The 22,347-nt window shown below is 45.7% G+C and overlaps 1 protein-coding gene across 2 annotated transcripts in view; it reads right to left on the reverse strand.

Moving 5' to 3' along the window:
* The window catches only part of Jam3 (junctional adhesion molecule 3), a 59,913-nt gene that overhangs the window by 28,767 nt on the left and 8,799 nt on the right, over nucleotides 1-22,347 (reverse strand). Inside the window, exon 1 of one of the 2 annotated variants that reach the window (XM_032909472.1) lies at nucleotides 14,106-14,224. The exons of the other annotated variant lie outside the window; for it this stretch is intronic. Within the exon in view, the coding sequence (XP_032765363.1) occupies nucleotides 14,106-14,209 (104 nt within the window). The 5' untranslated portion in view covers nucleotides 14,210-14,224. Of the gene's footprint in view, nucleotides 1-14,105; nucleotides 14,225-22,347 lie in introns of those variants that run through there. 2 annotated transcript variants of the gene reach the window in all.

Below are 22,347 nucleotides of genomic sequence, written 5' to 3' on the forward strand. Positions count from 1 at the left end.
TCCAGCAGTCTGCCTCCAGTTCGTTTTTACACACGGAACAGGACGTGCACATCCAAGCAGTCCCAGCAAAGCTGTGGTCCTGGCCCACCACAGCCCCATCTCCTCTGTCCTCTGGCCTCACGCTCTGTAACTGTCTAAATTGTAGATCCCCACCCCGGGGCTGGTGCTTTTACATCTCCCTGAGTGAGATTCCTGAAGACATTCCCACTTCCTGGGGTCCACTATTCAGTGTCTATTTAGAACATGGTCGCTTCTGGAAGGCTGGTTACAATCTCAGTTGAAGACACAGGCATGTCCAAGTACGTTCTGAAAATCCCCGTGGCACAGGCAATAACCCAGAGAACTAACAAATGAAACTACAGGACCTGAAAAGGCTTCTTCTGCACAGCAAAGGACCCTATCAAAGAGGAAGCAGATCCCTACAGAATGAGCTCTAATCGACACTGGATGTTAATATCTAAACCATATGAAGAACTGCAAACCCTAAACACACACACACACATACACACACACACACACACACACACACGCGCGCGCGCGCGCACTGCCAATCAATACACAGGCTAATAATCTCGACAAGAGTTCTCAAGAGAAAAACAACAAATTGGTCAATGGAAATGGAGGCTGGAGAAATGGCTAAGCAGCTAAGAGCACTTGCTTCTCTTCTAGAGGACCTAGGTGTGTTTTCCAGAACCAAAATCACAGCTCAAAAGGAGACCAAAGCAAAAGCAACATACCTCACAAATTATGGAGACCATTGTGTCAAGCTCCCATACTTTACAAAACCTGTTTCTATTTAAGAATGTCTGTTTTGGGCCGGAGAGATGGCTCAGAGGTTAAGAGCACTGATTGCTCTTCCAGAGGTCCTGAGTTCAAAATCCCAGCAACCACATGGTGGCTCACAACCATCTGTAATGGGATCTGACACCCCCTTCTGGTGTGTCTGAAGACAGCTATAGTATACTCGTATATGTAAAGTAAATAAATATTAAAAAAAAAAAGAATGTTTCTTAAATCTGATGTAATCTGTAAACCATGTGACTCTACTTACAGGATGTACGTCCTTGTCTTTCTCTTTCACTGTATTTTTCTAACAATCTCTCACAGCCAATTCTCTCACTCCTGTAAGCGTACTTACAGCTGTTAATCCATTACCTCTGCCCATAAAAGAGACCTCCAAAGGCCAGAGCAGCCGCTCTCTAAAATCCCTACTTAGGGTGAGACGGGCAGCTGCCCAGTGCCGGGTGCCCCTCTAAAACAAGTTTGCGTCAATTGGGTAGCTGTGGAGCTGGCTTTTCTCCTCTCAGTTATTGTGCCTAACAAAAAACATCCCTCACTCCAGTTTCAGGGGATCTAACGCCCTTGGTGTCTACTGTCACTGCACACATGTGATACTCATACATGCACATAGGCAAAACATTCAACACATAACAAACAGTTTCTAAAAGAAATACATATTCGAACTTCTTTGAGATTCCATTTCACCCCAATCAGAATGATCATCACCAGGAAAACAAACAGCAGTGAGTGTGGATGAGGATGTGGGGAGGGGCCATCCATGGAAAGAGTAAAAGCTGGAGCAGCCACTATGTGCTATGGATGTGACTGAACAACTACAACGAGAACTACCACATGACCCAGCTACACTGCTGTGCAAAGATACCTGGAGCAAATGGGCTGCCACTCGAGTCCAAGCCAATATCCATGCAGCCCTTCCTTTGGCTCAATCTGACTGGGGTTTTAACACAGCTGAAGGTAGGGAGAAGCTCCAGTCTACAGCCAGATTCTGATGGGGGGCCTCCGAGAGGAGTCAGATGCCCCACAAACTTGTCTAAGGTGAGCCAGGTGATGCAGGGAAAGAATGAGAGCCCCAGGGAACATCTAGAGAGACTTTTTGAAGCCCATAGGACCTACACTGCTTTGACCCAGAAGCCAGAGAGCACCAGTCAGCTGTGAACATGGCTTCTGTTAACCAAGCTGCCCCTGACAACCATTGGGAGCTTCAGCCACTGAGTGGCTTTGCAGCCTGCCTCTGGCACCAAAAGCCAGCCTCTAATTGCCTTTGAATGGCAAGACTTGGAGAGAGGCTTCAAGAGACAACTAACTTGGATACGCTTGCCTCAAGGATTCAAGAACTCATCCTCCACCTTTGAGGAGGCACTGCATGAGGACTTGGGTGAGTACTGGCTGGCCCACCTCCAAATAACTGTGCTCCAGTAGGTATTGCCAGGGGGTTCCCAACTTGGAGACATGCCAGGAGGCCACATGAGACCTGCTGCAGGAGCTGTGTCAACTTGGCTACCGAGTGTCTGCTAAGAAGGCCCAGCTTGAGGTCACCTGTCTAGGATACATATTCAGGGGAGGGTGGGGTTGGCTAACACATGCTGTCAGATGTCCTAGAAGTTAACCATCCTTAGCATCCTAGTTCCATCAACCCAAAGCCAAGTACAGGAATTTCTGGGATCTGCAGGTTTTGTAGACTTAGGGTACCAGGGTCCACTGAGGCCACCAGGGACCAAGAAGACAAAATAGAATGGACCTAAGATGGACATGGCTTTTAAGACTCAAGGAAGAGCCCTGCTGGTGCTGGCCTTAGCCCTCCCAGATATTGAAACCTTTCTACCACTATGTAGATGAGAGAAAGGGGAGAGCAAAGGGGGTGCTCACCCAAACTTTGGGAACATGGCAAAGACCTGTGGCTTATTTATCTAAGAGTCTGGACCTGGTGGCCCAAACATGGCCAGCCTGCCTCTGGATCATAGCTACCACCACCCTGCTAGTCATAAATGCTGACAAATAGCCACGGGGCAGGAACTTGTTATCGCCACACCCCATGCTATTAAGGGGACCCTCAAAGATCCATCCAGCCAGTGGCTGTCCAACACCAGACCTGCACTTTCAGGCTCCACTTTTGAATCCCCCTCACATAAGATACAGCCCATCATCTGCCCTAAACCCAGCCACCCTGCCACCTGACCCATCCTCAGACGGGCAGCATGACTGCTCTACAGCTCTGGGGCACGTCCAGAACATCATGCCGGACTCGACCTACCCTGGCCAGATGTGGAACGTATCTACTTCCCAGATGGGAGCAGCTTCATCCAGAGTGGAATCGGGTCTGCAGGGGCAGCAGTAATGGACGTGGACTCTGTTATGTGGGCAACTGCTTTGCCACCAGGAACTTCAGCCCAGAAGCTGAACTAAAGGCTCTAACCCAGGCTTTAAAACCAGCAAAAGGAGCCATAGCTAATGTTCCCACTGACAGCAGATGGGATTACTGACTGCTGAAGGAAAAAACATCAAGAATAAGGAAGGGAAGCTTACTCTATGAAGGCATCATGGCTTCCTCTCAAAGTGGCCACAATTCATTGCCCCCAGGCATCAGAAAGGACACCAGAAATAGCCCGAGTGAACAGGCTAGCTAATAAAGCTGAAAGGGAGGCATCCCAGGCTTCCACTGCCAACATCCTGGTAGTTGTGCCATCGCTGGGCTCCCAGCCATCCCTGAGTATACTGCTGAAGACAAACGGCATCAGGGGAAATGCCCAGGAGTTTACAGAAGATGGCTGCTGACCTCGGAAGGCTGCACCACCCTACCCGAGGAGTTTGCTGAGCCACTCATCCCTCACTGGAAAGCACTCGGCACTGTGATCCCGACCATGCCTATGGCTGTTAGGCTGACAGGATCAGGACCTGGATACACCACTCCTGCATTAAGTCTGCTAGGAGAGAAACATCCAGTAGTTGAGGTCAAAGCAGAGGAGACTTGGGCACAAGATGGAAGGTCACCCCACACCCTGTTGATCCCCTGAAACTGTGACTCCAGTGCTCCTGATCCTGCTTGAGTGCTGCTTCCGCTTTGCTGCACCAGCCACCAGCCCCCCTTACTATCTGGGTACCTGCAGGGGGGCGATGCAACAACCTTGTCATCAAGTTCACAGTGGCTGGCAGGAAGGCTGATCGGACAGCAGGTTCTTAACCCCTCTCTCCCCAGACTTAACACAGAAGTGGTGGTTACCAGACAGGGACTCTGCACTGGAAGTAAGGTACCCTCAGCCTCTTTCCACCTCTGCAGCTGCACTGTAACCCCCATGGTTGCAGGACACATGCAGAGAATGCTTGGTGGGCTTGTACCTCAGGGCTTACCCCATGCATTTATGGAAATGCAACTGGGGACTTTTATGTTCTAGTACAGCTTGTACCCAGAGTGACTTATTACTCTGGGGAGGATGTCTTCAACCAGCTAGCACCTCCAAACAACTAGGTTAAAAGGGCATCCATTTCTGCTGTGTTTCTAGGTTCTCTCCTTGGCACAGGGCTGGCCAGAGCTGCTAGTGTAGGGGCCCCAGCCTTACAAGACCTATGGATGGCGACAGAGATAGATCGGTACACATGAGACAGAAAAGTCTATCACGGCCCTGCAGGATTCCCTGTCCTCCCTGGCAGAAATGGTCTCACAGAAGAGTGTCCAGCAGGGAGGACTCTGTGCAGCATTAGGTGAACGTGGAATGTTGTTTCTATGTCAATCCGCTGGAACCGCGACCTCAGCGCTCCTGATCCTGCTTGCTTGCTGCTTACGCTTTGCTGTACCAGCCACTAGCCCACCCTCCTCAAAAATGACTTCACCACTACTGTACTGGCTGCTTTTGTGTCAACTTGACACAAGCTGGAGTTATCACAGAGAAAAGAAGCCTCCCTTGAGGAGATGCCTCCATGACACCCAGCTGTAAGGCATTTTTTCAACTAGTGATCAAGGGGGGAGGACCCAGCCCATTGTGGGTGGTGCCATCCCTGGGCTGGTGGTCTTGGGTTCTATAAGAAGCAAGCTGAGCAAGCCAGGGGAAGCAAGCCAGTAAGAAACATACCCCCATGGCCTCTGCATCAGCTCCTGCTTCCTGACCTGCTTGAGTTCCAGTTCTGACTTCCTTTGGTGATGAACAGCGATGTGGAAGTGTAAGCTGAATAAACCCTTTCCTCCCCAACTTGCTTCTTGGTCATGTTTGTGCAGGAAAAGAAACCCTAAGACAACTATGACCCCGTTTGGGGATACACAGACACTGGGTGTCCATTCCTGCATAAGAAAGGACACCCAGCCTCCAAGCAGCGAGACTTACAGACCTTGTTTTGAGCCCCTTTACTTTCTGGGTACCCCCAGACACAACAACCTGTCATCAAGCTCACATGGGCTGACAAGAAGGCCAATTGGACTGCCGGTAAGACATGGGACTAAGACTTGACATTTCTGGCTATGATCCAGGACTCCTATTTACTGTCCAACCACTCCAACGTAGCTGCTTGAGATCCATAGTATTCTTAGGTATTAGCAAGGCCCAATCGAATGCCCCCCAACCTTTGCCTCAGCCCCCCATTGCTTCCTCATCAAGACCCACCACCCTTACCCCCAGCAAGGTCCCAGTTCATAGAACTAACTGCTTCTACTTTCCAGGTTATTAATTCCTCCTGCCCAGACTTAACACACAACTGTTGGTTACCAGACAGGAACTCTACATTGGAAATAAGGTACCCCCAGCCTATTCCCACCTTTGCAACTACACTGTAGAGGATATATGCTGCTCCAAGAGAATGCTTGGTGGGCTTATACCTCGGGGCTTACCCCATGCATTTATGCCTTGGTTGTAAATACAACTGAGGGTTTTTGTGTTCTAGTACAGCTTATACCCAGAATAACTTATTACTCTGGGGAGGATGCTTCAACCAGCTAGCACTTCCAAATGGGTAAAAAGGGTAGCCATTTCCATGTGTTCTCTCCTTGGCATTGGGCTGGCCGGAACTGCTAGTGTAGGGGCCTCAGCCCTAATACTCCAAGATAAATATTACAAAGCCCTATGAATGGTGATGGATGCAGATATACATGAGATGGAAAAGTCCATCACAGCCCTGCAGGATTCCCTATCCTACCTGGCAGAGTAGACCTACAAAACAGAAGAGGCCTAGACTTGCTGTTCCTCCAGCAGGGGAGGACTCTGTGCAGCATTAGTTGTGGAATGTTGTTTCTATGTTGACCACTTAGAGGTGGTCAAAGACTCCATGGCCTTAGTCAGAAAGAGTCTACAAGACAGAATAGAAAGAGAACAATCTCAGGGTTGGTATGAGTCTGTCTTCAACTGGTCTCCTTAGCTACCATCCTTGTCTCTACCCTGACCTCTTATCCTACTGATGTTAGCCTTGACGTATGGTCTCTGCATACTCAATGTTTTGGTTGAGTTTGTTAAGGAACAGATTTCCACCATGCAGTTGATGATTCCCAAACAATACCATCACACAGAAGTATCTCAAGGATTTGAGATGGCCAATTACTGAAGTGGGGAATGAGACAGGCTGACTCCATGACAGGCTTCAAACTGGCAGTTCAGGGGACTAGGCCTAAATTTCTGTTTCCAAGAACTGGGCAAGTCCAAGCAGATCCAGACCCCAGAAGCTGCCCCTTGACCTGGCAAGGACAATGGGTCAGCAGCAGTTTCCAGACTTCCCCTGGCAACAGTTTCCAGCCCCCCACACCCTAGTAATGGTTCTAGAAAGTCCCTAGAGATTGAGCCAACAAATTAAGATAGAGGTCACTTCCTGCCCCCAATTCCCCTAATGTGCTTTAGATCAGACCTGTGAGCTCACTTTGGGGCCTCCATCTTGGAAGATAGTAGACCCCAGCATGCTGGACTTCTGCAGAATAAAACGCCCTTTGTTTTTGTACACTATTTGAGTCCAGATCATGGACCCTTGCAAAAACAAACAGAGAGAGGGTAAGTTGTCTGTAGTTTTTGGATAAAGGTGGGGCACGTCCTAATTGTGCTGTTTCCTATGGGCCTATAGGGCCATTTTCTTTCAATCCACTCCCCCCCACCACCACACATACACAGTCACACAGGAATAAACAAAGGGAAAAAAAGGGCCATGCATTTGAGAGGGAGTGGGGGAAGGGGAAAGAGGGGAAACAATGCAATTGTATTTTAATTTAAAAATAGAGAAGGGCTGGAGAGATGGCTCCGTGGTTAGGAGCACTGACTGTTCTTCCAGAGGTCCTGAGTTCAATTCTCAGCAACCACATGGTGGCTCACAACCATCTGTAATGGACCTGATGCCATCTTCTGGTGTGTCTGAAGACAGCGACAATGTTGTATATAATAAATCTTTTTTAAAAAACAGAGAGATGAGGAGTATAATAAAATGCATGTGGCAGAAGGTGGAATGAAAACTGCTTTGGGGGGTGGGGGATAGATACAAGGACTGAACCGGGCTGATGAGTCACAGAGAAGGACAAACTGAAATGAAGTATGGATAAAAATATTCCACAGAACCTGTTGGTGTATATGTTATTTAGAAATAGATAAATAAAATTCATGTCTGAACAATTTATTTAATAGCTTTAATGATACTCTTTAATACACGTGATAATGCACTCCTGAGGCTGGAGCTAAGAGCACTGGCTGCTCTGGCAGAGGGGCCAAGTTTGGTTCCCAGCTCACATATGACAGCTCACAAATGTCTGTAACTCCAGTTCCAAGAGATCCAATGCCTTCTTCTGGCCTCTATGAGCTCCTACATGCATATAGCACATAGAAACTCGCATAAGTACACACACATACACATAATGTTTAAATAATATATTTCTGTCAAACACGGTAACACATGCCTCTAATCCCACAGCACTAGAGAGGCTGAGATAGTTTCAAGCTGGTCTACATAATGGGTTCTAAGCCAGCCAGGGCTACAAAGTGGTCATTACTTGTTCTAAAACAAAACAAAACAAGAACCACAAAGAAGGCTAGTCAAATAGTTCAGTGAATAACATGCTTTGCTATGCAAGGATGAGGACCTGTGTTCAAACCCCCGCATGTAAACAACCCAGGCATTCTGGTTGATGTTTATAAGTTCGCTCTGGAGAGGAAGACACAAGAAGATCATCACGTCTCCCTGACCTGTCAGATTAGCTGAACTGAAGATATTCCTCTAGAGATCACCAGAAGAAATGGCCTCAAAAAGCAATTTGGAAAGCCAGACACAGTGGCACATGCCTTTAAATATAGCCCTCCAAAGGCTGAGATGAGTGGTCTCTCATGAGTCTGAAGCCACCTGATCTATACAGTGAATTCAAGTCAGCAAAGGCTGTCTCAAAAAGCCAAAAAGCCCAATGAAAGGCTCCCACAGAACAACATCTGAGGTTGACTTCTGGCCACCACACACATGAATGTGCATCGTCACACACATGTGCACCCATACATGTACACAAAGACAACAAGAAGACACTTCTATCTTTATAACCACTGACTTACCATCTAACAGGCTGGAGAGATGGCTCCAGGTTAAGAGCTGCTTTCCAGAGGTTCTGAGTTCAATTTCCAGGACCCACATGGTGGCTCACAACCATCTATAATCTGGTGCCCTCTTCTGCTGTGCAGGCATACATGCATACAGAACATGTATACTAAAGAAATCACTCATATATAGAGAGATGTAGATATACAGACATGATACCATATGTATCTGTAACAAACCTGATCGAAATCAAGTATTCTAAAGAAACACTTGTCTGACTATTGATGACCCCAAAGAAATGGAAAGTTCCCTCAGGAATCTCATGTAGGGAGAAGAGAAAGGTGCCAGCCAGAGTGGGGATTCATCTCCCAAAAAAAGAGATTTCACACAACTCTAACAACCTGTCAGATCACTTTACGGAATAAGACTCAAGTTCAGATAATGATGGGCAAGTGGTAGGTGGGACCATACCTGCTTAGATGTATATATCCCTCACCCACTACTTTTTTGAAAAAAAATTATTATATATAAGTACATTATAGCTGTCTTCAGACTCACCAGAAAAGGGCATCAGATCTCATTACAGATGGTTGTGAGCCACCATGTGGTTGCTGGGATTTGACAGGACCTCTGGAAGAGCAGTCAGTGCTCTTAACCACTGAGCCATCTCCCCAGCCCCCTTCACCCACTACTTAAACCTTGAACTCACTTGAGGACCTAAAGACTACTATGGGAAGTCTGCTGGGTCTTTCATCCATGTGGTGGTTTGAGTGAGGGTGGCACCTACAGGCTCATACATCCGAATGCTTGGTCCCTAGTTAGGGAAACTGTTTTAGGGAGGACTAGGAGGTGTGGCCTTGGAGGTGTTATCATTTGGGGGTGAGCTTCAGGGTTTCAAAAGCACATGGCAGACCCAGTCTTGCTTTGCTCTTTCTGCCACTGCTTATGGATCAGACATGAGCCCTCAGCTACTGCTCCAGTGCCATGTCTGCCTGCCTGCTGCCAAGCTCACTGCCATGATGCTCCAGGACTCATCTCTGCAACTGTAAGCAAGCACCCAATTAAACGCTTTCTGTTATAAGTTGCCTTGGTCATGATATCTCTTCACAGCAAAAGAAGGGTTACTAAGACGGTCCCTCTTCCCAATGTGGCCACATTGAATAAATGGTCTTCTATTCTCCACTTTATAGTTTGGCTTTTCAACTTAGTGAACTGAGGTTGGGTGGCCAGACCTGATGTGGGCACAGGTTGTGATCCCCAGTTCAACAGCAACATCATCTTTCCATATCATGGGGTTAACATTCATCAAAGAAAAACCCCTATCTTACAGACACTAATGCAAATCAGTAGCACACTGACTTATACATATATTTAGGGCAACACTGAAAAATCTCCACTAGGCAAAGAAAAGTAAAAGGGTGGAAGTCTGGAAATTAACAGATACAAGTAAGTGGTAGAACTTTGATTTACAAATAAAGTGTTGTTAACCAAAGCTGATAAATGCTATCAGCTCCAATGCTACCAGCAGGGAAGCTCAGGACACATCAAAGAAGGATCTAGGTAGAGTCCTACATGTGTACCTCAAGGGCCCTTCTGATCAGAGAGGAGTGGGAGGAAGAGAGGGAACTTAAGATCGCCGTGTCCTACTATTCAGGCACCTGTGTCTGAGCCTGTCATTCTGCCGCAGCAGCCACGTGCTTTGGGCTCATCTCGTTCCTGTACCACATAACCAACACATTTTTAAATAGGGACTTTAAATAGGGATTCTGACAACTAGTCTACCTCTAATGGTGGACTACCTATGTGTACTACTGGTAAAGAGATTCTAAGAACAGAGTATTTATTGAGTGCCCCTGATGAGTACCAGCAGGGGAAAGCCCCGAAATCACAAGGATAAGAAGCTTCGTATAATGTTGAATAAGACCAGGAAAGACTGAGAGAAAACGCCGCTGTTAGTTCAACCCACAGGTCAGTGCATGAGACAATGCCCTGGGTACATGGCAGCAAAGGGTTTCCACCTCAGCAATATCGTTGAGCGCAAATCCAACATAAAGGCAAGGCCGCTTGCCTAACCTGAAGCACGCATGTGCAGACTTGGGCTGGCACTTACACATCACAGACCACAGTTTTTACTATGCAAGCAGGAAAAAAAATCAAATTTCTTGACAAATTAAAAAAAATTTAATTTTTTTCCCAAAACATTGAAGCTAATTTACCAAATCCCAAAAATCTCCCATGAACCCTCTTCTAAGGTTCACTGGTTTTAGCCAGTAAGTATCTTCTAAGAGCCAACTTTTGTTTCATTAAGAGACAGTTTTCCAAATATATCTCCAATAACTTGGAGTTGTTCTTAGTTATTGTTTTTTTGTTTTTGTTTTTGTAGATTTCTATATAGAGGCAATATGTATACTGAGGCTGCAGTAAAAAATAGGGCCAGCATTGCAGAGGTGGAGGCAGGATGATCTCTGTGAGTTCCAAGCCAGCCTGGTCTACATTGTGAGTTCCAAGACAGCCAAAACTACATAGAGAGATTCTGCCAGGCAGGCAGGCAGCAGGCAGGCAGGCAGGCAGGCAAGCATGAGGCAGCAGGCAGGCAGCAGGCAGGCAGGCAGGCAGGCAGGCAGGAGGCAGCAGCAGGCAGGCAGGCAGGCAGGCAGGCAGGCAGGCAGGAGGCAGCAGGAGGCAGGCAGGCAGGCAGGGGAGGCAGGCAGGCAGGCAGGCAGGGCAGAGGCAGGCACAGGCAGCAGGCAGGCAGGCAGGCAGGGCAGGCAGGCAGGCAGGCAGGGGCAGGCAGGCAGGCAGCAGGCAGCAGGCAGGCAGGAGGCAGGCAGGCAGGCTCTTCAGGCAGGCAAGCTTCCCTCTCCAGGACTCCTGGCAGAGCCTGTGCCATTCACCCTGGGTGCAGCAGGCTTGCACTAAATACTGACTAGTCCAAGGGGCTGGATCTGATCCAGATTTTTAAGGAAACTAAATAGGAAAGGAAATGTTTCCTGTGTGTTACATAAAGTCTATGTTTTTACAGACTGAAATAATTAGAAAAAAATGAATGTAGTTCTCACAATTCTATCAGCACTACATTTTTAAGAACTCAAGGGCAAGCCTGAGAGATGTCTCAGCAGGTAAAAGCACTTGCTTTGCAAGTCTGACAACATGAGTTTGAAACCCCAGAACCAAGCATGAAAACAAGGGTACAATACAATGTTAGTATTTCTTTGGGGCAATAAAAGGCAGAAACAAGAGAATCTTACGGAAACTCATGGGCCAGGTAGCCTACAGTGCAGAGTGCAAGAGAGACTTACCTTAAACAAGGCTTAAGGCAAACTCATTCTCTCATTCCCCCCCGCCTTTCTCTCAAACCCTTAAGGGTCCTTAACAATGAGAAAAACTTAGAATGGATCTTAAAGTGCAGAAAGCATAAACTTGGGCATGGCAGCGCAATAGGGAGGCTTCTCTATGGTGGATCTCTATGAATTCCAGGCCAGCCTGGTCTACATAGCAAGTTCCAGTACATCCAGAGCTATGTAATAACAGAGACCTTGTCTCAAAAAACAACAAACAACAAAAGAAAAGATTTACAAACTCAAAGACAGAGCCAGGGGTGGTGATGCAAAATTGTTACCTCAGCCCTCAGGAGGCTGAGACAGGAGCACCACAACTTTGCAGTCACCCTGCACTGCACAGTGAAGTCCTGTCTTGCTGCAGAGGGAACACAAACACAACCCTGAAAAAGAGGCCTTAAATCTATTCCCCGTAATTGATGAATTTATCAAAGAAAGATCAACCTGAAATAAGCGTTATCCAACAGCAATACTGCTAACGTTAGCAAACAGCTCTGACTTGTTTTCAGTTCTTCACTGTTTAGATTTCCCATACTTCATTTTTACTCTCTATTGGTAAACTAAAACAAAAGCTATCTCCTCAGCCAGAAATGAGCCTGTTCCTTCAAGCTGCAACAGCCATTAGATTTAAGAAATGCTTCTGCAAAAGGAATTAAATTGTGTCATCGTGCTCCAAACAGGTTCACCAAATGATTTCACAGGTCTCAAGAATGATGAGGGAGGCACTAACCCCGAGGTTACCAACACCCACATGGTGGCTCCTAACCATATATAACTCCAGTGCCAGAGAATCCAGTGCCCTCTCCTGACCTCCACAGGTACCTGGAAAACACACAGTGTGCATACATGCATGCATGCAGGAAATACACTCACACATAAAATAAATGCACCTAACAAAAAGGAAATGATGCCAGGGGCTGGAGAAATGGCTCAGCAGTTAAAACCACTGGCTGCATATCCAAAGGATCCTTAAGTCCCAGCACCCACAAAGCGGCTCACAACCATGTTAATTCCAGTTCCAGGGGACTCAATGCCCTCTCTGACCTCCAGAGGGCACCACACATACAAGAGGTACACAGGCATGCATGTAGCCAAAAACACTTAATGATATAAAATAATCTTTAAAAAAATCTTTTTAATGAAGTGTCATGTGCCGTGTTCCCGACTGCATCATGCAGTTCGGTGAGCAGCTGGGATAACACAATTAGAAAAGGTCTTGAAATGCAGAGCCCCTACCACAGATATCAACAACTATGACCACGATCTGCCAGCTCTTCCTCCTAGAAACTGGACCAAGTGCAGACTTGTGGGGAGGAGGATGGCTGAAGAAAATGGAGGCTGTCACAATTTCCATTCCTATCGTAAGGTGCTGTCCTTGTTCTGAGGTCTCAGAGAGGCATGAGTTCAAGGGCAAAGGGGTTTCTGCAGTATATCCTACAACAGCAGTGACTGGAACCATTTTCCGCAACTCCCAAGACACCCACACACTCTTAAGGTAATCAATAAACCATTCTGGAAAGTGCCAACATCCATGAGCATCCAACAAATGTTTAATAATATTAAGTCAAATTAAATATGCTAACATTTGGTGAGTTAGTTACTCGCCTAATTAGTAAACCTAGGCACTGTCTACCAAAAGAAGAGAGAATCAAAATGTTTATTCGTAACCAACTGCACACTCCAATAAACTGAAGCTGTCAGTCTGAAGGACAGGGCAACTGGAAACATCAGAGACTGGGAGCATCAGAGAACCACTCTCTGCTTAAAGGAAAGCAGACTGGAGTATAATACTGAAATGGATTCTGGACAACAGGAACAAGGAGACTTCAATACAAAAGCCTGCAGATGCTCAAAGCCCATTCATTCATTTATTTATCTATTTATCTATTTATTTATTTATTTATTTATTTATTATTTATTTATTTTTGGTGTATATGCATAGGTGTTTTGCCTGCATGTCTTCAGACCAAGAGCATAACTGGTGCCTACAGAGACCAGGAGAGGGCACTGGATAGCCTGAGATAGCTGTGAGTCTCCATGTAGGTGCTGGAAATCAAACCCGGGTTCCCTGGGAGAGCAGCCAGTGCTCTGAACCACTGAGTCATCTCTCCAGCCTCCTCAAATGCCTTATAAAATGGCACAGTGCCCATACATTAGTGCAGCTCTCAGAGCACATCAGTGAAGCCTCTGTGCACTGGACGATGGCTAATACAGCAAATCACAAGTAGAGTGCAAACAAGAAATGTCAGCCACAGATGGGACACCTATATGGCATCTCCTCCTCCTGCCAAGACCCAGGGTCAACAGCAGAAGAGGGGTGGAAAGACTGTAAGGGCCAGCGGTCTAGAGGACGGGGGCAAAATCAGTGTCTTTGGACACAGCAGAACCATTGAACTTATGAACTCACAGCAGCAAATATGGTTCCATGTACAAGTTAAAGCCTGCAACATCCCAGCAGTTATAGGAAGAGACTCACGAGCCCCCCAATCCCTGTCTAAGGAGCTACTGACAGCGGATGGCTTCTGGGTGTAGACAGCGATGGCTTCTGGGTGTAGACAGTCAGTCTGTTTTAAGGATGTGACCCCTGGGAGGCTGACCATGGGACACAAAGCTCTTTCATGTTGGAAATTCATTTTTAGAATCACATTATATAAGAACCCAATTATAAATCCAGAAGTCTCAGTACACTGAAGAAGAAAAGCATCTTCAAAGCAACACATTGGAGGTCTTTAGCACAGCAAGTAGCTCAGACAACCCGCAAAGATAAATGGCTTTGTTATACAACGGCCAGAGGAAGGGCCTACTCATGACTGCACCGCGGCCCAGAGACTCCACAGCTAAGAGCTTGAAAGAACTCTGGAATCCCAGTGTTCAGATACTGTGACCCGACCTCAAACAAGTGTTTGCTTAATAGTTCTGGATGTCCCTGTCTGACATTTAGTTTCTTTCTGAGAACTAACTGTACTCAACTTTTTGTTTGGTTGATACAGAGTCTCATGAAGGACGGTCTGACCTCTAACTCGGTGTAGCCATGGATAGCCTTGAACTCTATCTAGCTCTTCCTCCCCTACCTCCCAGTGCTGTGATTACAGCCGGGCAGCACCACGAGCACTCTCACTTCTCTGAGACCCTCCTTGATCACTTCTCTTGCTTATTTCCAAGTGAATCCAGAATGTCTATGCCTTGAAGGCTCAGGACATGAAGACAAAATGGCACAAAACAGCGAATGTGCTAGAGGATTACTCTGTGCCTTGATTAAAGCACTAAGTGGAATGCACAGGAAGTACAAGTGGAAAGGACACAGAGCTCAGCATACGCAGTTACCTTATTTGGGCAATGGATATTGGATTTCAGAGATGTATTCCTGCTCGCCTGCATGGACTGGAATCAGGCTTTCGATATTCTACAATCACATCAAATGCAGTTACCCTATGGCTCATAGCAGCACAGAGTGCTCCAAACCTCCAACGTCACTGTTTGCATTGCTCAAACGTTCTGCAGCATTTAAGGGCTGGGGAAACCAGGTTCCAGTAGGATGAATGGTACAGTTTCAGAGGTGGTGATGCACAGCAGATAAACACTGCTCATTTGTCAAGTTCATTCACAAAGCTGGATCTCCAGACCCAGTTCTAAATCTTGTTGCTCAGTTCTATAGGCCTCGACTGCCTCCTGATGACCAGCGGTGGTGTGAGCTGACTGACTTACAGTGGTGCTCAGGGGGAATACTGATACCCACACCTGGAAATACCTGGAGTCCCAGTCAGGTATCCCGGCATGTAGTGGGCTTCTCAACACTGTGCAGCACGTGAGTGCACCACCCATGGAAAATGAAAGGTCCTGCCTTACCGCATCTCTCAGAAGTCAGCACCCTATGTCTATGTGAATAGGTGGGTAAGAATTTGTCTGTGGGTAGAAACCAACAGGAAAGGGTGAAAGAACAGGTTGGATCAACAGTGTGAACTAGGGGCAGGGCCCAGACCTCCCAATCATCAGACCAGTTACTAAGTAACAAGATTTTATCAAATCCCTTCACCTGCAGAAGCCCAGTGCAGGGAACTGTATAGACAAAGGAAATGTAGTCTTACCTATCCAGGTCTAGAACAAGACAAATCCAAAATTTGCTGCCCAGTGTATGCCTCTAACTTAAACACAATTCCCACTTGCAGATTCTTAAAGATTCAGCTTAAGATCTGAAATGAATATGAATACAGTCCAGGAAAGCTCCGGGAGCCAGAACTTAATCCCACAATGCTCTGCCTGTGGTTTAACGTGCTTGCATGTGACTTGTATCTTTGAGTGGTGAACTTTGCCGGTTTGGGAGTTTTCTTTTCTCTCATTCTTGGCCCTCTCCCCCCCCCCAAAAAATGGCCTTCACCCCAACTATAACACAATAACCTCAACACACCACAGAACATGGAGGCCAGCCTAGCAATGTGCCCTTTGAGCCACAGATTCCTCTATCATTTGTTTAAGACAATCTTGCTTGGCCATCCTGCAACTCATAATCCTCCTGCCTCAAGGCTCCTGAGAGCTGGAATTATATATCTGTACCACACAAACAGCTCCAGCCACACATTTGGTCTTAGGGTGAACTCTGAGGTACAGTGGCATTTCCTTTACTTCAAAAGATGCTGGAATTTCCACTAAACTTCTTACTGTCAGTGTTTCCTGGTTTAGGCAGGAAAAATGTCTCCCAGGCGACGAGGTCGTCTTTTCTATAAATAATCAGGGAACCACTTTCTGAGATTAAGAATGTCAGAATATCTGAAAAAAATGTTCTTTCTTCTTTACTCACAAATTTTAAAATTTGATTAGTGTTTTGCAGAAAAATTCAGGAGGAAAACCAACTGCATTTTGAATATAATATTTTTGCAACATAGGAATTAACTTTTTTTTTTTTTTTGCAACCTCCTACATGGGTTGGGGATGGCAGCACACACCTTTAATCCCAGCACCTGGGAGGCAGAGGCAGAAGATCTCTCTGAATTTGAAGCCAGTCTGGTCTACAGAGTGAGTTCCAGGGCTACATAGAGAAATCCTGTCTTCAGGGAGAAAAAAATGCAACCTCAGGGCTCCTTACCTGAGGAAAATGTCTGTGGCTATTCTAACACCACCTATACAACCAGAAGTACAAGAGGCGGAGAGGCAAAGTGGAAGAAAAGAAATCTTAATTGTAGCTAAAACACCTTTTGCAAAACCAAGGGCACATTACTAGATGGGATCCAGGGCCTTGGAAGGGCATCCTCCATAGGTGAGGGCCCGAACCAACTAGGAAACTTCACTTTGTCTCTAGATAACTAAGAACCAAATAAATCACAGCTTAACATACGTAGCTGCAGTAAAAGGGGTCGGTAACAGTAAATCCAGACCACTTAGCACTGAAAAGCAAACCTAAAAAAAGCACCTGTGGTCATGCCAGGAACTGTGCTGAGTACTTTCCACATGAACTATGAATTTACTGTTTGTTAATTTATTTCCTTGGTTGTTTTTTTTTAAACAGGACCTTGCAGTGTCGCACAGACTGGTGTAACTCATTGTATAGCCCAGCCCTGGTGTGAGCAACAATAAACTGAATGACTTCATCTTAACTACACACACTAGTAAGTTATTTTTATTACTATTAGTACTTTATATAGTCAGGTTTTGTAAAATAACCCTACAGTATGTAGTACTGCTGGTTTCTACATAAGGAAACCAGCCCAGACTGGACGCAGCAGGAATGAGAGTCAGAACCAGATTTAGCTTATGCTGGCTCGATAAATAGAATGTGGAAGAGAAGGAGGTTGCCTCAGATTAAAGTTCTACCAAGAGGCTGCACAAAGAATCCATAAAGCTGGATGTTGTGGAGAGAGCAGCACACAGGTCAGCTGCAGCAATGGAACTGTAGGACACCAACACAGCAGTCACTCAGACAGTGAGACTCCGCAGAACCTGACAGCACACTACCAATCTCAGGGTCCTCCAGCAGGAAATCGACGATTACAGTTTTATTATCAACCTATCCTTATTACACAGCCATATGCATGAAGCAAAGGGGGAAAGGAGCAGTGCTCTACCTCCCAGCTCCTCTTTGGAAGACAGAACACAGACATGAAAAGGGGGGTACCACATGTCATCCAGAAAGCTAAACCTAGTCATTTTTCCTTGAAAGTAAGGGGATTTGCATGGGACACCCAGGCTTTACAGCACAGCAGGTCACATGATTCTTCCATTATAAATAGGGGTTAAGTCATAAGGCTAAAAACCGGTGTCTTAACCACTCACTTTGGCCACAGGACATTGAGAAAGCAATCAAACCTACCAGGAATCTCTCTCCTGGCTAGCTTCCTTCACAAGGCACTATGCAAACAACTGAAGAGAAAATATATCACTGGTCTTTCTTCCCTAGCGCTAGGCCTTGCACACTACAACCTACCAGGCAAGACATAAGGCAATGTGTGCACAGTGGCATGACTATGAAGGAGTAACCAACCATGTTCTGACTGGATGTGAGGCCTGCTCCCCAGAAGGGAATTGCATGCCTTGGTACATGATCCCGGGCTAGTTCCCATGGCTGGAAAGGAAGGTCATAGAAGGTCAGAGGGTAGAAGTCTAATGGGCTAATTTGTTCAAATGTAATACTGTCAAATTGTATTTAATATATATGCTTACATCCGGGCTGGGGCTGTTCGTTCTGCACTGGGCAGCAGTCACTGGAGAGATGCGTGTCAACATGCTGAGAATAAGAAACTGAGGGCTCCATTCTCAACAGACACCTTTATCACACACCATTTAACCACTGCCACTGCTGTCCCCAACACCAAGTCTTGGCAACATCAGGGGAAAGGAAGTAGGAAGAATGCATAGGGTGGAGGAGGGGACTATGAAATGCATGACGTGTCACGCTCATCAGCTCAGAGTCAGTTGTTCCCTGTGAAAGACCTGCACAGCTTCAGTGCAGCCAAAATCCCAGTGGAATGATGTACTCCTCAGGTCCCGTCTCTTATCAAGGAGTCAACATCAGATGAGCTGCTGGGAGAGGAGAACCATTCTTTTCTAAATACGTGGCCATGGGTAGATTTCCCATGCTCCAACACATGGCCCCCACACCCATACGGGCAGCACCAACAAGACTTGGGTGGCCTATCAAAAAACAAAACAGAAAAGAAAAAAAGACAAGCACACACACAAATTTTGAGGGGGGTTTATTACAGGGGCTGGAGGGGAAGTTGGGGGATTGGAATGATCGTGTCTCACTATATATGTGTATGGAACTCTGCTCAACATTATTGTTTTTAAATAGTATCTTCAAACTCGAGCTAATTTTCTTCCTCGAAATCTCTTAAAAGGTTTTCAAAAATGTGTGCTATAAAAGGTGCTGTTCACAGGTAAGAATAGAAGCAACCAAGCTTTAGTAAATCTTATTTACTTCACACGTAGCAAATGTACTTGACGAGAGGAGCACAGAGAGTAAATTCTGTGAGCTCAGAACAAAACACCAAACACACATCTCAACAGTCACCTAGCCTGAACTCGCCCTGAGGAGGCTTCCTGCAGCTTGCAAACAGCCTAAGAGCTTCGACCCCGGTGGGCTCCATACCCCCCCAATGCTGTGAGCCGTCCTCCCAACAGTAGTGCCTAGGGGATGATAAATGGATCTCAGAGGCCGATGATGGACAGGAAATTCCAGCAACAAACTCATTCCTGTATCTTGTTGCTCCCTTGTTGTGTGGCTTGCCTCTGCTATCACCAGGAAACATTGGGAAAGCTAGAGATTAGCCTCTCTCAGGTACCATGCACCCTTTTCCCATTGAATGTTTAAAGATTGACTTTATTTATGCCAGTCTGTGTGCCAAGTGCAGGTGCCCAACCCCAGGGGTCAGGGGAGGTGTTAGACACCCTGGAGCTGAGGTGACATGTCCTTATGTGTCGGCTATGAAGGTCCCAGAAACCATGTAAGGCCCAAGGACTACACTAAATTTATCGGGGAGCAGGCCCCTTTACTTGCTGCTACTCTCACTTTTTCCACTGAAATTAATAGATATGAACATAAAAATATCTTTAGAAAAGGTTTTAATTTTCATCTTTTACTATGATGTCTCCAAAATACAAGTTTGTGACCCTTTGGGTCTAAAACATTGCCTTCGAATAAAAGATATGGAAACAGTTGTTCTCACTGAGTGATGGCTCTGGAGACTCACAGCTAAGGTTCCAAACCCATCCTGTAAAGTCAGACAACTGAGCCTGAGATGGGGCTCAAAGGCTAAGATCCCTTGTTGTCCTAGTGGAGGACCAAGGTTCAGTTCTCAGCACCCAGCTGGCAGCTCACGACCACCTACAACTCCAGTTCCAGAGGCTCTGACGCTCTTTTCTGGCCTCAGTATGTACCAAGCTCACACATGATACACACACATACATGTAGGTAAACACACACATAGACACCAAATTTAAGTAAATGAATAAATACAGCCAACCAAATGCATCAGCAGAGATAATCCTGTTTGATGATAGGAGTTAATGATTAAGTACTGGGGCTTAGTATGCACACCTCCAGGACTGTCATTCCTCTAAGACATGATGGACCGAACGTTCTGAAACAGGGAGCCAAGCAAACCCGTCCTCCTTTACCAGTGTAAACATTGTCACAGGGACAGCCACTACATACTAAAGAATCAGTCTAACTAATAATGCAGCTCAACCAATTACCTATGTCTCTTTGGTTCTGGGTAAATAAAAGCAGGAACTCATGAAATATTAGCCCTAGTAAGAGATCTGGGGGAGAAGTAGGAGGAGGGTAATAGACAAACACTGTGGCTCTGTGCACCAGCTTTTCCAACCTCTCATAGTAGGCTTCAAGTAAAGCTTACCTGGGTCCAGACCATAGCTAAATGAAGGTTAGAAGAATTTCCTGTTCAAGTTTTTAAAGCTCTCAAATACAATTATAAAGAACGAATAAATATATTAGCTTAGCTAATCACTTAACAACTTTGCCAGATGCCTGGAAAAAATCACTTCTTTGGATCTAACATTCAAATCTAAAAACCCTTATCTAGCAACAGAGGAAAACAATCATGCCTATTTGGTGGTAGTGTAAGAGAAAGGGTGTGGTTTTAATTATTTGTATTAAAATCAGTATTGGTTCCCTGAGGTCCAAATATGAATCACATAACCATCTGGAAAGAATCTAGATGGTTCAACACCCACAATGCAATGCTCCTTCCATCACCCAGGAAACGTGTGGATATGAACAAGGTACAGTGGGTAGCATTTGTCCTTTTAAGCTAACACTCATCCTGAACAAGGAAGAATCTCCTATTTCAGCTGGAAGCTCCAGGTCACCTTTGTCCCTGGCCTCAGGATGTCTCTCTTACAGCTGTCACTGCAGTGACTTCCACTTGGGGGACTGTAACTCTCCCATCTATGTTGCTATGTCCTGAAGGACAGATAAAGGTCAGAGATTACAATTTCATGACTAGGCATCTGACTAAAGCTACAGAGTCCCAACCCTAGAGCAATGTCAACTGCACTCTTTCCCCAGGGACAGCACACCATTCTGGAAGTGTGTAAACTATAGCAAATTATATTTGAATGACAACAGCATTCCTTTCATGACAAACATTGAAAGAAACATATAGCTCTTCTGTTAATCAAAAGAGAAAAGAAGCAAAGTAGAGCTTTCCAGAAACACAATCCACCCCAACAGCAAGATCTTCACAGGCTAGGCACTGTCTGCACCTCTGGACTCGACAGGCAGCGGGGAGATAGTAAGAGGACAAACAGAACCAGAAAGCAGGGAGGGGGACACTGAGAGCACATGCTCATATTTTGAAAATTCAGGGTTCTCTGTGTCCTTGAGCCAAAGGGAATAAAAGGAAACAGAGTCTAACATTTTCAAACTATTCCTCGATCCTGCAAAGGACAATAGTCATCCTAGAGGTGGCAGCTGGTAGCTGGCACTGGGTGGAAGCCTGCTCTCAAAACAAGCATCCTTGAGTTAGGCTAGTTGTCACAGATGAATTGTGTTCTTTATAATCAAAGAAGCAAAACCATACATGTAAAAGTCACAAGAAACACTTGATTTAGATGCCTAAGACTTTCAATATTTGGAATGTCAAATATGGAAACTAAGATAGCTATGCATAAATGCTAAAATCCGTTCATTGTATGTTGAGCGAGCAGGAGTTCAACCGATTGAAGTGATGATTTTGGTCTACGGCCGTACCAACCTGAACGCGCCCGATCTCATCTGAAGTGATGATTTTGGAATTTTGGTTTCATTAAAACACAAAAATATTATTTAAAAATACGTTTTCATTTTAATCCCAGGCGTAGAATATGGTGCTGCTCCAAACTATCCACTACAGCTGACTATGATTTGCCTCATGCTCTAGCAGAGGTGTGATTTTGCCAGCAGCAGATAGTTTGAGGTTTTGCCACATTTGGAATTCCAGGGACTTTTCAGAGGATATAGAATGCTAGGGCCCTAAGTTGGTGGTGGATTTTTAGTTGGTTGTTGTTGGTCCCAGTTTGTTCAATAGTTGTGTGCAAAGAAAAAAGAGAAAGAAAATTAAATATTCTGACAATAAGGAAGATCAAGCTTGCCCCAAGGAACTTGAAGCCCTTAATCAGCAGGAAGTACTCTTATAATGTACCCCATTTCCTCTCTATCCATTTTTCTCATATCTAGTGTTAGGAGGTTGAAAAGGTAGAACAAGGGTGCAGAAAGGTAGAAGAAAGAAGAACTCACAAAGTAGCCAAA

Source organism: Rattus rattus, chromosome 8 (genome assembly GCF_011064425.1).
Source record: "Rattus rattus isolate New Zealand chromosome 8, Rrattus_CSIRO_v1, whole genome shotgun sequence".
Lineage (NCBI taxonomy): Eukaryota > Metazoa > Chordata > Mammalia > Rodentia > Muridae > Rattus > Rattus rattus.